At 39.9% G+C, this 17,751-nt stretch overlaps 1 protein-coding gene across 9 annotated transcripts in view; it reads right to left on the minus strand.

Moving 5' to 3' along the window:
- The window catches only part of LOC309667894 (protein MFI), a 182,589-nt gene that overhangs the window by 112,107 nt on the left and 52,731 nt on the right, over positions 1-17,751 (minus strand). For 7 of the 9 annotated variants that reach the window (XM_082476897.1, XM_082476895.1, XM_082476899.1 and 4 more), the window contains one exon: positions 4,610-4,702. The exons of the other annotated variants lie outside the window; for them this stretch is intronic. In XM_082476897.1, coding sequence (XP_082333023.1) covers positions 4,610-4,702 — 93 coding nt within the window. The remainder of the gene's footprint in view (positions 1-4,609; positions 4,703-17,751) is intronic. 9 annotated transcript variants of the gene reach the window in all.

Raw genomic sequence — 17,751 nt, forward strand, 5'->3', positions numbered from 1 at the left:
TTCTCCTTTTTTGTTTCTAAATGTATTGATGTGAGCCCCTCCCTTTTTTCCTAATGAGTCTGGCTAAAGGTTTATCAATTTTGTTTATCTTTACAGAGAACCAGCTTTTAGTTTCATTGCTCTTTTCCATTGTTTTCTTCGTCTCTATTTCATTTATTTCTCCTCTGATTTTTGTGATTTCTTTCCTTCTACTAACTTTGCATTTTGTTTGTTCTTCTTTCTCTAGTTGCTTTAGGGGTAAGGTTAGGTTGTTTATTTGAGATTTTTCTTGTTTCCTGTGGTAAGATTGTATTGTTATAAACCTGCCTCTTAGAACTGCTTTTGCTGCATCCCATAGGTTTGGGATCATCATGTTTTTGTTGTCATTCATCTCTTGGTATTTTTTGATTTCCTCTTTGATTTCTTCAGTGATCCATTGGTTGTTTAGTAACATATTGTTTAGCCTCCACATGTCTGTGTTTTTTATAGTTGTTTTCTGTAATTTATTTCTAATGTCATAGCATTGTGGTCGGAAAAGATTCTGGATACGATTTCAATTTTCTTAAATTTACCGAGGCTTGATTTATGGCCCAAGATGTGATCTATCCTGGAGAATGTTCCATGTGCACTTGAGAATTTTTAGTATAGATGTCTGCCACCTCTTTCATCACTGTATGCTGGCCATTATCCCCTTGATAGGAGGTGTGACTGATGTTGTGGTGACCAGAACCTGCTCTGGATATTGAGCAGGGCCTCCCCTTTGCTCTGTTTGTCACTGCCCTGTCAGGGGTGGGGTCTGCTTCCTAGTTGTTGGAGTAGAGCTGTTTCTTAGCTGTGTTTCTGATCTGCGGTGTGAGGTAGGTGGGTTTGGAGCACTCCCACTGGGAGAGAAGTCACTGAGTATTCCTCCTCTGGAGATGTTCACCTGTGAGTGTGCTCTGTTTTGTCACCTTTCACCCATTGTATGGGCTCACAGATTACACTGTGGTTGGCACTGCTCTCGGCCCCACCTGAACCATGGGTATGCCAGCAATTGGCCCTGGTGTCTTTCAGGCATTGTTTTCACCAGGCCACCAGTACTGATCCACTGAAGTCAGGTTCCAGGACTGCAGTAATCATGCACCTGGACCTGCTGTGGGCACCACGGAGGCAGCTGAGACTCTGGCCTGGCCCAACCTCCACGTGTAGGTGGCCACAAAGTCCACAGCAGCTAAAGCTAGACCTGTCTTGACTGCAGGAGCACTCATTGTCTGTTCAGATGTTCTGCAGGTGCTGAGTTTACAAAGCCAGTCGTGGGGGTGTAAATCCATGGTTTGCACAGCCGTGAGGAGAGATTTCAGCTCTTCTTCCTTAGTTGCATGGCCCCTAGAGCTCAGCTGTGACTTCAGCCCCACTGCTGCATGTGAGCCACCTACAGGCATCTGCTACCACAGCTGCCCTGAAGCACAGAAGCCTCCCCCACCAATGGGGAGGAGGTACAGAGGAGGAGGTAGACAGGGGGCATGAGAGCCCACTCTGGTGGACACAGGATGGAAGCCCTTCCTAGTGCCCCAGGAGGCAGGAGCTGGTACATGGGGAGATAGGCTGTAACTACTGTCCCACACTTTGTGCATCACTCAACAATGGAGCTTCTCTTCTATGGTGGCCGGGCTTATAATGGGAGATTTTAATGCACTTCTCTCAGTAACTGATAGTACAAGTAAGCAAAAATAATCAGTAAGCATATAGAAGGTCTGATCAACATAATTCACAAATTTGACCTAATTGACATCTATGTACTGTGTTCAACAACTGCAGAATACATCTTCTTTTCAAATACAGATACAATATTGCAAAAATAGATTACTAACAGAGGATTGAAAATCACAGTGTGATTAAGATAAAGATTGATTTCACGAAAGATAATAATTTCCAGATGTTTGCAAGTTTAAAAATGCAATTCTAAATTACCAGAAGAAATCAAAGTAGAAATTTTGTATTGAATTTGATGAAAATATGATATGTCAAAATGTATATGCTAAAAACATACTGAAAATCAATAAATTTGGCATTCCCTTCAAAAAGCTGGAAAACAACAGTAAATACAATTCAAAGAAAATAAAAAGAAGGAAATAATTAACAGCAGAAAAAGAAGGAACTTGAATGAACAATAGAATGGAATGACAAAGCTCAAAGTTGGTTTCTTGGAAAGACTAATAAAAGTGGGAAACCCTAGTAAGACTGGTCAAGAAACAGAATATACAAATAATCAATATCAGGAATGAAATAGAAACTACTATTGATTCTAAGATCACAAAATTAGAAAGATCATAAGAGAATCTTAAGAACAACTTAATGCAAATAAATTTGAAAGTTTAGATGAAATGGAACATTTCCTAGAAAAATGCAACTTATCAAAACTAGCACAACAATAAATACAAAATATGAGTAGACCTATAACAATAAACTGAATTTGTAATTTAAGATCTTCTCACAAGGAAAAATTCTGGCACAGATGGCTTGACTGGCAAATCCTTCCCAACATTTAAGGAAGAAATAACACTCAGTGTTAAAAAAAAAAAGAAACCATTTCCTCTAAGATCAGTAACAAGACAATGTTGCCCAATCTCACCACTATCATTCCACATAGTTTTGGAAGTTTTAGCCACAGCAATCAGAGAAGAAAAAGGAATAAAAGGAATCCAAATTGGAAAAGAAGAAGTAAAGGTGTCACTGTTTGCAGATGACATGATACTATACATAGAGAATCCTTAAGATGTTACCAGAAAACTACTAGAGCTAATCAATGAATTTGGTAAAGTAGCAGGATACAAAATTAATGCACAGAAATCTCTTGTATTCCTATACATTAATGTTGAAAAATCTGAAAGAGAGATTAAGGAAACACTCCCATTTACCACTGCAACAAAAAGAATAAAATACCTAGCAATAAACCTACCTAAGGAAACAAAAGACCTGTATGCAGAAAACTCAAAGACACTGATGAAAGAAATTAAAGATGATACAAACAGATGGAGAGATATACCATGTTCTTGGATTGTAAGAATCAACATTGTGAAAATGACTATATGACCCAAAGCAATCTACAGATTCAATGCAATCCCTATCAAGCTACCAATGGCATTTTTCACAGAACTAGAGCAAACAATTTCACATTTTGTATGGAAACACAAAAGACCCTGAACAGCCAAAGCAATCTTGAGAAAGAAAAACAGAGCTGGAGGAATTAGGCTCCCGGACTTCAGACTATACTACAAACCTAGAGTAATCAAGATAGTATGATACTGGTACAAAAACAGAAATACAGATCAATGGAACAGGATAGAAAGCCCAGAGATAAACCCACACACATATGGTCACCTTATCTTTGATAAAGGAGACAAGAATATACAATGGAGAAAAGACAGCCTCTTCAATAAGTGGTGCTGGGAAAACTAGACAGCTACATGTAAAAGAATGAAATTAGAACACTCCCTAACACCATACACAAAAATAAACTCAAAATGGATTAATATATTTATATCTATAGCTGATTCACTGTTATACAGCAGAAACTAACACACCATTATAAAGCAATTATACTCCAATAAAAATACTAAAAAAAAAAAAAAAAAGAAAAAAAAAAGAGACCTAGGAGTGAAGGCTTTTGGGACTAGGAAAATATGCCTAAATTCGTGGACAGAGAGGGTCCTGAGTCCTTGTCTGCAACTCCCTTCAGCGACTGTAATGCACTGACTGCACGAAGTCTAGTGTGAGGTGAGGATAGCTTTCCCTTGTGAGTCCTGTCAGGTAAAGGCTTTGTAATTGCCTGTGGTCAGGCCTGAAAAATCACATATAGAATTTTAATCAGGAGCACAACTCCTCAAAAAGATGCTCAACTTCATTAGTAATCAGAGAAATGCAAATTAAAAACTGACAATATTAAGTGTTGCTGAGGATGTAGAGCACCAAGAATTCCCAAAGGTTGCTGACAGTGAACATAAATTAATACAATAACTTTGGAAAATAGTTTGGCATATCCTTCCATCCAGCAATTCTGTTTCTAGGTTGAATAGAAACCAAAAGAAATTTGTGGACCTGTTAGCCAGGAGGCATGAGTAAAAATAGTGCCAGAAGCAGCCTTTATAATAGCCACAAACTAGAAAAAGTCCAAATGTCAACCTATTGTAGAATGAATAAATAGCAGTATATTCATAAAATGGAATACTACCATCATTTTTATGAAATGAATGAAGTTTAGGTTCACAAACAATGTTGAATGAACAAAGCTAGATACAAAAGTATACTATAGGATTCTATTTATATGTAGCTTTAAAACAGAGAAAACTCAAGTATAGTGGTAGGATTCAAAATAGTGTTTACCTTTTGGAAGAAGAGAGTCGGCAGTGATTTGCAGGGCACCCAAAGGCAGTGGTTTGAAGTATGAAAACGTTGATCTGGGTGAGTGTTACACAGGGGTTTGCTTGTGATGATTCAGTTGTTATAAATTTATGTTTTATGAACTTTCTATATGTGTGTAATATTTTATTTAAAAAGTTTAAAAAAAGAAATACAAGCACTTTGAATTTATAAAGTAGTCACACATTTTTAAGGGGGGAAAATATATTGTATCAATAAATAATGTCCTTACCTCTTTGGGATTAATGTATCTCAGTATCTGACGTGGCTCCCCTTGTCTTCTTATATTAATCAGACTTTTAAAGTGTTGGAATACAGCGACATTCTAAAGGTTCAGACACATAAGATTTTATGGTCAAAACTGGGTTTTCTACCTCTAATTAGCTTTTTGCCTAAATAGGACAAAATGAGTAAAAATCATAAAATAGATTTTACGTATGTAAACTAGATTTTAGAAATATTATCCAATCAAGGTTTGCTTTGACAAGTCAGGCAATATTGGTATTATTCTCACAAAGCGTTTTACCCTTAAATTTGTAATGGTATCACTAGCAACTATAAATAAAATATCCAAAACTTTGGTTGGGTCACTTTCGTATACTCCAGTGTAATCTAGGAGAAAGACAAAATACAGCCTAGTGGTTAAGAACACTGAGCATGGCATAATATTGTCTGGGCTCAAGTGTTAGTAATTACTAGCTGTGTGATCCTGAACAAGTTGCTTAACCTCTATGATCAGTTTCTTATCTAAAATATGGGAATGACAGTACTATTTCATACAGCTATGGTTAGGAATAAATGAGCTAAAATTTGTAAAGCACTTAGAACAACTTCTGGCGTAAAAAAGCACTCAATAAGTATTATCTATTATTATCATTACAGAATCCTCCTCATTCCTGTGGTAATTCCACTGATTTACAAACCCTATCTACTTTTATTTTTAGTGCAAATTTAGTCAAACAACTGCAAGCAATTCTTCTATCTTGGAAAGCTATCTTTGGTAACCCTCTCCTACCTTATTCCTTCCCCAAACCTTAATAACTCTTGGTAAACATTCCCTGACCCCTCAGTTTGCTTATATTAAATCAAATCAAATAAATTCAAGTTGAAGTAATCCATAATACCAATATGACAATTTGAAGTCCCATTGCAATTGCCTGTGGAAGATGGTGCAGCTCACCTCAACACAAATAATATTCTTTCTGAAAGGAAGATGTAATTTCTTAAGTAACACCCCAAATTGAGTACCAAGAAAAATTTATGATGGTTTAAAATCTGAATAGTATCTTCTAAATTTGTAGATTATTGTATCAAACCACCCTCAAATTTAGTGACTTAAAGCAACAACTGCTTTCTGTGGGTTGACGGGGAACTTCTGCTATTCTTGCTTGGACTCATGTATTTGGCTGTAGTCAGTTGCCAGATCAGCTGGAGATGGGTGATTTAATATGGTCTTACACACATATACTGGGTCTTCAGCTTGGATTGTTGGAACCTCTGTGATGGCTGGGCTTCTCTCTCCATATAGACTTTCAGTTTATAGTTTCTTCACAGCATGTACATTTCAAAGTACAATATATATATATATATAGAGAGAGAGAGAGAGAGAGAGAAAGAGAGAGAGAGAGAGGGAGGGAGGGAGAGAAAGAGACAGAGAGAGACAGTAGAAATTGCAAGGCTTCTCAAGGCCTTGTCTTGGAAGTCACACAGCATCACTCAGTTTGAATTCTATTGGTCAAACTCAGGACCTAGCAGGCCTCAGGAGGTCAAGTGCAAAGTGTGATCCATAGGAAGTTCCATATATAACATACAGCCTCACTCAGGGGTAGCTCTGAAGAGAAATACTTACAGGGGACAGAACTTCAAGCAGCATACCTGTTGTATATTATGCCTGGAAGAAAAGATGGCCAGAGGTACAGATCTACAGATGGGCAATAACTGATGGCTTTGCTGGATGGTCAGGGATTTGGAAAGAACATGGTTAGAAAGCTGTTGGGGAAGAGGTCAGACCCCTCCAAATGGGCACCAAGTGTGAAGACATTTGTGTCCCACGTCAATTCTCAGCAAAGAGCAATCTCAGCAGAGAGAAATATTAATAATCAAGTAGGCAAGATGACCCATTCTTTGGAGTCAGTCAGTCTATTTCCCTAGCCACTGCTCTCCTTGCCCAATGGGCTCATGAACAAAGTGGCCATGGCAACAGGAATGGAGGAGTGGAGGTTATTCATGGGCTCAGCAACATGGATTTTTACGCACTATATCTGGCTACAACTACTGCTGAGTGCCCACTGTGCCAAAGCAGAGACCAACACTGAGCCCCTGATATGGCATCATTCCTTGAGGGAATTAGCCAGCTTCTTGTGGCACATTGATTAGTTGGAACACTTCCATTATGGAAGGGGCAACACTTGATTCTCATTGGAATTGATAATTTACACTCCTGGGTACACAATACTTCTACAAAAACCACTATCTGTGTACCTACAAAATGTTTTATTCACTTGTCATTATATTCTGCATAACATTGCTTCTGATCAGAGAACTTGCTTCAGAGCAAATGCAGCACATCAATGGGCCTATGCTCATGAAATTCACTGACATTACCTTGTTCTCCATCACCCTAAAGCACTTGGCCTGGTGGAATGGCATTTTGGAGACTCAGTTACAGTTAGAGTTCCACTGATAACACTTTTCAGGCTACAGTGATGTCCTTCATGTTATAGAATATGATCTGAATCTATGCCAGCCAGCATTTATGAGTTTGAAAATTAAAGGGTGGAAATGAAAGTGGCTCCCTCTCAATATTATCTCTAATAATCCACTAGTGAAAATTTTGCTTCCTGTCCTTTTACCTTTGGGTTCTGTGGATATAAAGGCCTTAGAACCCACAGGAGTAAGGCTTCCACCAAGGTACACACCAACAGTTCCATTAAAATGGAAGCTGATACTGTCACCTGGCCATTTTGAGTTCCTCATGCCAGTGAGCCACCACACCAAAAAAAATGAGGGGGCCTTATAAGTGGGAAAAAAAGAGTCCGTATAAGTTAAAGAGGGGACAGAAGAGTCAGCACCAGAGTGATGTGATGTGAGACATACTTGGTAGGTCATTTTTGGCTTTGAAAATGGAAGGAGACCATAAGCCAAGGAATGTGGGCAGCCACTAAAGGCTGGAAAAGGCATGAAAACAAATTCTTCCCTAGAGCCTCCAGAAAGAACGCAGCATTGCTGACATCTTGATTTTAGCCCAGTGAGATCCATTTCAGATTTTGGCCTCCAGAATTGGATGATAATAATTTTTTGTTGTTTAAAGCTACTAAGGTTTTGGCAGTTATAGCAGCAGTAGGAAATAAATATAAGTGCTTAACCTTGTATCTAGTATTTATATGACAAGATATCATAGGTGGAGTATGACTCAGCAGGAAGAGAAATAAAAATGATTGAAAGATAAATAAAATTACTTTGGGGAAGAGGGTTTTAGTTTGTTTTAATCTATATGAGGGATAGTTGTATCACGTTAGGTGGAAGCATAATTTTAATATTGACATTATTTGGAAGTTAAACATGGTTAGAAGAAGTAAGTATGCTAGGGTAACAAGGGGTTGACTCTGCTGGATTATTCTATTGTCAACTTATTCAAGCAGGACAAAAAATGAAAATGACACATAGGCACATCGAATTTAAACTGCTAAAAACAAAACATAGAGACAATTGAAAAGCATCCAGACAATAAAAGACACATTACTTTCAGGGTTGAAAGAGTAAAATTGGTCCTTGATTTTTTTTTTTTAACAGAAACCATGGAGTCCAGAATAGAATGGAATGTCATATTTAAGGTGCTAAGGAGAAAAAAAAAAAAACCCAAAACGTGACAACTTAGATTTCCATCATGCTGATAATCTTCAAAAACAGAAGTGAAATAAAGATGTTTTCAGACAAACAAAAGCTGAAAGAATTTTTCACAGGAGATCTGCCCTACAACAACTACTGTAGGGAATTCCTTATGTGGCAGGAAAGTAATACCATAGGGAAACACAGAACTGTAGGGAGGAATGAAGGTCCCTGGAAGGTGTAAATATCTGGAGAAATAAAAATGAATACTGAACGTATGGACACCAAGGGGGGAAAGTGGGGGCTGAGGTGGGATGAATTGGGAGATTGGGATTGACATATGTACACTAATATGTATAAAACAGATAACTAATAAGAACCTGCTGTATAGCACAGGGAACTCTACTTCATTTCACTGTACAGTAGAAACTAACACAACGTTGTAAAACAACTATACCCCAATAAAAAATAAATAAAAAATAAATACTGAAATTAAAGGAGACATAAATAAATGGAAAGATATACCGTGTTCATGGATTGGAAGACTTAATATTGGTAAGATGAAAATATTGCCCAAAGTAATCTACAGATTCAGTGCAATCCATATCAAAATCCCAATGTCACTTTTAAAAGAAATATAAAAGCACATTCTAAAATTCATGTGGAATCTCAAAGGCCCCCAAATAGCCAGACACATCCTGATGTCAATACTTGCTACAAAACAGTTTGGTATTGGCATTAGGACAGACATAAGACCAATAGAATGAATAGAGAAGCCAAAACTATACTCCTACATATATAACTGACTTTGACAAGGGTGCCAAGATTATTAATGGGGAAAGGACAGTCTTTTCAACAAATGATGCTGGGAAAACTGGATATCCACATGCAAAATAATGAAATTGGACATTAATGCAAAGTGGATCAAAGACCTAAAAATGAGAGCTGCAACCTAAAACTCTTAGAAGAAAATATAAGAGAAAAGCTTCATTACATTGGATTTGGCAATGATTTATTGGACATTACCCTGCAAGCACAGCAGCTAAAGAAAAACAAGGATAGAGTGGACTATATCAAAATTTAAAACTTTTGCATGGCAGAGGACACAGTCAAGAGGCTGAAAGGGCAATCCACAGAATGGAAGAAAATATTTGCAAAGCAGATATCTGATAAGGGTTTAATATCCAAAATATGTAAAGAACTCCCACATCACAACAACAAATAACCCAATTCAAAAATGGGCAAAAGTCTCAAATACACATTTCTCCAGAGAAATTTATGAATGGTCAATAAACACATGAAAAGATGCTCAACATCAATAGTCATTAAGGAAATCAAAATCAAAATCACAATGAGATACAACTTCACATCCATTAGGATGGCTATCATAAAAAAAATAGAAAATAAGTGTTGGCAAGAGTGTAGAGAAATTGGAAACTGTGTGCATTGCTAGTGAAAATGTAAAATGGTGCTGCCACAATGGAAAACATTTTGATCATTCCTCAAAAATTTAAACATAGGATTGCAATATGATCCAGTACTTCCACTTCTAGATATGAACCCAAAAGAATTGAAAGAGGTACTCAAACAGATACTTATACAACAATTTTCATAGCAGCATTATTCACAATAGCCAAAATGTGGAAACAACCCAAGATCTGTTAAAAGGGAGTGGATAAACAAAATGTAGTATATAAATACAATTCAGCCTTTAAAAGGAATGAAATTCTGATGCACGCTATAAATTATATGAAACTTGAAAACATTATACTAAATGAAATAGCCAGAGACAAAAGGACAAATGTACTTATACAAACTACCTAGAATAGACAAATTCATGGATACAGAAAGTAAAATATAGGTTACCATGGCCTAGGGGGCAGGGGAGGATGGAGAGTTATTGTTTAGTGGATACAGGAGGTTCTGTTTGAGATGATGAAAAAGTTCTAGAACTGGATAGTAGAAATGGCTACACAACGTTGTAAATGTAATTAATGTCACTAAACTGTACACCTAAAAGTGGTTATTATGGTAAATTTTATGTTATGTATATTTACCACAATAAAAAGTAAATACTAATTGTTTAAGGCAATAAAAATAATGTCTTCTTATATTTAAAACAAAAATGTAAGTGAAAAATATCTGACAACAAATAGCACAAAAGGGAAAGATGATAAAGGGAGTTAACCCGTTTTAAGATTCTTGCATTGTTCTGGAAAGTGTAAAAGTACTAAATGTAGGCACTAATTAGTCAAAGATGCATATTGTAAACTCTAAGTTACCCCATTAAGATAATGGTAATCTTATGTAATGTAATAATGTAATAATGTAAGTGTTATGGTAATCTACTGCTGTGTAGCAAACTACCCCCAAAATTTAGTGATGTAAAACAACCACCATTTTATTATGCTCACAATTATGGGTTGCAAATTATGGTAGGGCAGAGTAGGGATGTCTCGTCTCACTTCCACAATGATTGAGGCTTCATCTGAGATGGATTACAAAGCTGGGAATGGCTGGGATGACTCAAGCGGGGCCCTATGTCAGGGGCCTCAATTCTAGCTATCAGCCTTGTTTCTTGGTTCTTGTTATGTTTTATCTGCTGGCAATGGAATATTGAAAATGGCTTTTTCACTTATGTATCTTGTAAGTGGGATGGAATGGTTGATAAATCTGGGGATGGCCAATCACCAATCTCTGTAGACAGCCTTTCCATTAGGCTAGCTTGGCATGGCAGTTTCAGGGTTGTTGTACCTTGTGGCTGGTTTCATCCAGAATGAGCATTCCATGACACAGACATGGACACTGCAATGTTTCTTTTTTATGGCCACACCACGCGGCTTGCAGGATCTTAGTTCCCCGACCAGGGATTGAACCTGGGCACCCTGCAATGCTTTTTTTTTTTTTTTTTTAAGCTGGGCACTGCCTTTATTTTTATTTTTTTAACATCTTTATTGGAGTATAATTGCTTTACAATGGTGTGTTAGTTTCGGCTTTATAACAAAGTGAATCAGCTATACATATACATATATCCCCATATCTTTTCCCTCTTTCGTCTCCCTCCCACCCTCCCTATCCCACCCCCAAGCTGTCACAAAGCACTGAGCTGATCTCTCTGTGCTATGTGACTGCTTTCCACTAGCTATCTATTTTACATTTGGTAGTACATATAAGTCCATGCCACTCTCTCACTTCATCCCAGCTTACCCTTCCCCCTCCCCATGTCCTCAAGTCCATTCTCTACATCTGCATCTTTACTCCTCTCCTGCCCCTAGGTTCTTCAGAACCATATATATATATATATATACACACACATATATACATATATATGTATATATGTGTGTATATATATATATTTCTTCAGATTCCATATATATGTGTTAGCATATGGTATTTGTTTTTTGCTTTCTGACTTACTTCATTCTGTATGACAGACTCTAGATCCATCCACCTCACTACAAATAACTCAATTTCGTTTCTTTTTATGGCTGAGTAATATTCCATTGTATATATGTGCCACATCTTCTTTATCCATTCATCTGTCGATGGACACTTAGGTTGCTTCCATGTCCTGGCTATTGTAAATAGAGCTGCAGTGAACATTGTGGTACATGACTCTTTTTGAATTATGGTTTTCTCAGGGTATATGCCCAGTAGTGGGATTGCTGGGTCGTATGGTAGTTCTATTTTTAGTTTTTTAAGGAACCTCCATACTGTTCTCCATATTTATTACCTAAGCTTAGAGGTCCCAGAATGTCATGTTCTATTTTATTGGTTTTAGTGGTAAAGCAAGACTAAAATAGCCTAAATAAAAGGAAGAAGATTGCCCCTAACCTCTCAACAGAAAGAGTAGCAAATAATTTATGAACATCTTAAATCAATCAAAATAACCAAGAAGTTAATACAGAAGAAAATAATGATATATTAAAATCATTTAAATAATACAAAGAAATGGGAAAGAGGAAAAATACATGAAGAACAGATGATAAGTAGAAAAGCAACAGCAATATGGTAGACTTAAACTAAACAAATACCATAATTATAATAAATATAAATGGTCTAACCATGCTAATTAAAAGACAATGATTATTTAAGACTAACCAAAATTAGATCCAGCTCTGTATTGTTTACAAAGGATACAAAAAGTTAGAAAGTAACAGAATAAGAAAATATACCGGGGGCCTCGGGAAGATGGCGGAAGAGTAAGACGCGGAGATCACCTTCCTTCCCACAGATACAGTAGAAATACATCTACACGTGGAACTGCTCCTACAGAACACCCACTGAACACTGGCAGAAAACGTCCGACCTCCAAAAAGGCAAGAAACTCCCCCCGTACTTGGGTAGGGCAAAAGAAAAAAGAAATAACAGAGACAAAAGAATAGGGACGGCACCTGCACTAGGGGGAGGGAGTCGTGAAGGAGGAAAGATTTCCACGCACTAGGAAGCCCCTTCACGGGCAGAGACTGCGGGTGGCAGAGGGGGGAAGCTTCGGAGCCACGGAGGAGAGCGCAGCCACAGGGGTGCGGAGGGCAAAGCGGAGAGGTTCCCGCATGGAGGCTCGGCGCCGAGCAGCACTCTCCAGCCGAGAGGCTTGTCTGCTCACCCGCCGGGGCGGGCGGGGCTGGGAGCTGAGGCTCGGGCTTCGGTCGGATCGCAGGGAGAGGACTGGGGTTGGCGGCGTGAACACAGCCTGAAGAGGTTAGTGCACCACAGCTAGCCGAGAGGGAGTCCGGGAAAAAGTCTGCAGCTGCCGAAGAGGCAAGAGACTTTTTCTTCCCTCTTTGTTTCCTGGTGCGCGAGGAGAGGGGATTCAGAGCGCTGCCTAACCGAACTTCAGAGACGGGCACGAGCCGCAGCTACCAGCGCGGATCCCACAGCAACAGGGGCGCAGAGGGAAAAACGGAGAGATTCCCGCACAGAGGCTCGGCGCCGAGCAGCACTCTCCAGCCCGAGAGGCTTGTCTGCTCCCCCGCCGGGGCGGGCGGGGCTGGGAGCTGAGGCTCGGCTTCGGTCGGATCGCAGGGAGAGGACTGAGGCTGGCAGCGTGAACACAGCCTGAAGGGGTTAGCGCACAACAGCTGGCTGGGAGGGAGACCGGGAAAAAGTCTGCAGCTGCCGAAGAGGCAAGAGACTTTTTCTTGCCTCTTTGTTTCGCGGCGCGCAAGGAGAGGGGATTCAGAGCGCCGCCTAAACGAACTCCAGAGAAGGGCGTGAGCCGCGGCGATCACCGCAGACCCCACAGCAACAGGGGCACAGAGGAAAAAAACGGAGAGACTCCCGCACAGAGGCTCGGCGCCGAGCAGCACTCACCAGCCCGAGAGGCTTGGCTGCTCGGCGGGCGGGGCTGGGAGCTGAGGCTCGGGCTTCGGTTGGATCGCAGGGAGAGGACTGGGGCTGGCGGCGTGAACACAGCCTGAAGGGGTTAGCGCACCACAGCTGGCTGGGAGGGAGACCAGGAAAAGGTCTGCAGCTGCCGAAGAGGCAAGAGACTTTTTCTTGCCTCTTTGTTTCGCTGAGCGCAAGGAGAGGGGATTCAGAGTGCCGCCTAAACGAACTCCAGAGAAAGGCGCGAGCCGCGGCGATCAGCACGGACCCCAGAGACGGGCGTGAGATGCTGGGGCTGCTGCTGCCGCCTCCAAAAAGCCTGTGTGTGAGCACAGGTCACTCTCCACATCGCACCTCCCGGGAGCCTGTGCAGCCCGCCACTGCCAGGGTCCCGTGATCCGGGGACAAGTTCCCCGGGAGAACGCACTGCCCGCCTCAGGCTGGTGCAACGTCACGCCGGCCTCGGCCGCCGCAGGCTCACCCCGCCTCCTCTGTACACCTCCCTCCCCGCGGCCTGAGTGAGCCAGAGCCCCCGAAGCAGCTGCTCCTTTAACCCCGTTCCTGTCTGTGCGGGGAATAGACGCCCTCAGGCGACCTACACGCAGAGGCGGGTCCAAATCCAAAGCTGAACCCCAGGAGCTGTGCGAACAGGGAAGATAAGGGGAAATCTCTCCCAGCAGCCTTAGAAGCAGCGGATTAAAACTCCACAAACAACTTGATGTGCCTGCATCTGGTGAATACCTGAATAGACAACGAATCATCCCAAATTCAGGAGGTGGACTTTGGGAGCAGGATATATTAATTTTTCCCCTTTTCCTTTTATTTGTGAGTGTATATGTATATGCTTCTGGGTGCGATTTTGTCTGTATAGCTTTGCTTTACAATAGCTTTATTTTACTTCACTATATTATAGCCTCTTTCTTTCTTTCTTTCTTTCTATTTTTTCTCCCTTTTACTCTGAGCCGTGTGGACGAAAGGCTCTTGGTGCTCCAGCCAGGCATCAGGGCCGTGCCTCTGAGGTGGGAGAGCCAACTTCAGGACACTGGTCCACAAGAGACCTCCCAGCTCCACGTAATACCAAACGGCAAAAATCTCTCAGAGATCTCCATCTCAACATCAAGACCCAGCTTCACTCAACGACCAGCAAGCTACAGTGCTGGACACCCTATGCCAAACAACTAGCAAGACAGGAACACAGCCCCATCCATTAGCAGAGAGGCTGCCTAAAATCATAATAAGGCCACAGACACCCCAAAATACACCACCAGACGTGGACGTGCCCACCAGAAAGACAAGATCCAACCTCATCCACCAGAGCTCAGGCACTAGTTCCCTCCACCAGGAAGCCTACACAACCCACTGAACCAACCTTAGCCACTGGGGACAGATACCAAAAACAACAGGAACTACGAACCTGCAGCCTGTGAAAAGGAGACCCCAAACACAGTAAGATAAGCAAAATGAGATGACAGAAAAACACACAGCAGATGAAGGAGCAGGGTCAGAACATACCAGACTTAACAAATGAAGAGGAAATAGGTAGTCTACCGGAAAAAGAATTCAGAATAATGATAGTAAGGATGATCCAAAATCTTGGAAATAGAATAGACAAAATGCAAGAAACATTTAACAAGGACGTAGAAGAACTAAAGAGGAACCAAGCAATGATGAAAACCACAATAAATGAAATTAAAAATACTCTAGATGGGATCAATAGCAGAATAACTGAGGCAGAAGAAAGGATAAGTGACCTGGAAGATAAAATGGTGGAAATAACTACTGCAGAGCAGGATAAAGAAAAAAGAATGAAAAGAACTGAGGACAGTCTCAGAGACCTCTGGGACAATATTAAACGCGCCAACATTCGAATTATAGGGGTCCCAGAAGAAGAAGAGAAAAAGAAAGGGACTGAGAAGATATTTGAAGAGATTATAGTTGAAAACTTCCCTAATATGGGAAAGGAAATAGTTAATCAAGTCCTGGAAGCACAGAGAGTCCCATACAGGATAAACCCAAGGAGAAACACACCAAGACACATATTAATCAAACTGTCAAAAATTAAATATAAGGAAAACATATTAAAGGCAGCAAGGGAAAAAAAACAAATAACACACAAGGGAATCCCCATAAGGTTAACATCTGATCTTTCAGCAGAAACTCTGCAAGCCAGAAGGGAGTGGCAGGATATACTTAAAGTGATGAAGGAGAAAAACCTGCAACCAAGATTACACTACCCAGCAAGGATCTCATTCAGATTCGATGGAGAAATTAAAACCTTTACAGACAAGCAAAAGCTGAGAGAGTTCAGCACCACCAAACCAGCTTTACAACAAATGCTAAAGGAAGTTCTCTAGGCAAGAAACACAAGAGAAGGAAAACACCTACAATAACAAACCCAAAACATTTAAGAAAATGGGAATAGGAACATACATATCGATAATTACCTTGAATGTAAATGGATTAAATGCTCCCACCAAAAGACACAGGCTGGCTGAATGGATACAAAAACAAGACCCATATATATGCTGTCTACAAGAGACCCACTTCAGACCTAGAGACACATATAGACTGAAAGTGAGGGGATGGAAAAAGATATTCCATGCAAATGGAAATCAAAAGAAAGCTGGAGTAGCAATTCTCATATCAGACAAAATAGACTTTAAAATAAAGACTATTACAAGAGACAAAGAAGAACACTATATAATGATCAAGGGATCGATCCAAGAGGAAGGTATAACAATTGTAAATATTTATGCACCCAACATAGGAGCACCTCAATACATAAGGCAAATACTAACAGCCATAAAAGGGGAAATCGACAGCAACACAATCATAGTAGGGGACTTTAACACCCCACTCTCACCAATGGACAGATCATCCAAAATGAAAATAAATAAGGAAACACAAGCTTTAAATGATACATTAAACAAGATGGACTTAATTGATATTTATAGGACATTCCATCCAAAAACAACAGAATACACATTTTTCTCAAGTGCTCATGGAACATTCTCCAGAATAGATCATATCTTGGGTCACAAATCAAGCCTTGGTAAATTTAAGAAAATTGAAATCGTATCAAGTATCTTTTCCGACCACAACGCTATGAGACTAGATATCAATTACAGGAAAAGATCTGTAAAAAATACAAACACATGGAGGCTACACAATACATTACTTAAAAACGAAGTGATCACTGAAGAAATCAAAGGGGAAATCAAAAAATACCTAGAAACAAATGACAATGGAGATACGACGACCCAAAACCTATGGGACGCAGCAAAAGCAGTGCTAAGAGGGAAGTTTATAGCAATACAAGCCTACCTCAAGAAACAGGAAACATCTCGAATAAACAACCTAACCTTGCACCGAAAGCAATTAGAGAAAGAAGAACAAAAAAACCCCAAAGCCAGCAGAAGGAAAGAAATTATAAAGATCAGGTCAGAAATAAATGAAAAAGAAATGAAGGAAACAATAGCAAAAATCAATGAAACTAAAAGCTGGTTCTTTGAGAAGATAAACAAAATTGATAAACCATTAGCCAGACTCATCAAGAGAAAAAGGGAGAAGACTCAGATCAATAGAATTAGAAATGAAAAAGGAGAAGTAACCACTGACACTGCAGAAATACAAAAGATCATGAGAGATTACTACAAGCAACTCTATGCCAATAAAATGGACAACCTGGAAGAAATGGACAGATTCTTAGAAATGCACAAACTGCCGAGACTGAACCAGGAAGAAATAGAAAATATGAACAGACCAATCACAAGCACTGAAATTGAAACTGTGATTAAAAACCTTCCAACAAACAAAAGCCCAGGACCAGATGGCTTCACAGGTGAATTCTATCAAACATTTAGAGAAGAGCTAACACCTATCCTTCTCAAACTCTTCCAAAATATTGCAGAGGGAGGAACACTCCCAAACTCATTCTACGAGGCCACCATCACCCTGATACCAAAACCAGACAAAGATGTCACAAAGAAAGAAAACTACAGGCCAATATCACTGATGAACATAGATGCAAAAATCCTCAACAAAATACTAGCAAACAGAATCCAACAGCACATTAAAAGGATCATACACCATGATCAAGTGGGGTTTATCCCAGGAATGCAAGGATTCTTCAATATACGCAAATCAATCAATGTGATACATCATATTAACAAACTGAAGGAGAAAAACCATATGATCATCTCAATAGATGCAGAGAAA

The sequence above is a fragment of the Balaenoptera physalus genome (assembly GCF_965194825.1).
Source record: "Balaenoptera physalus genome assembly, chromosome: 10".
Taxonomy (NCBI): domain Eukaryota; kingdom Metazoa; phylum Chordata; class Mammalia; order Artiodactyla; family Balaenopteridae; genus Balaenoptera; species Balaenoptera physalus.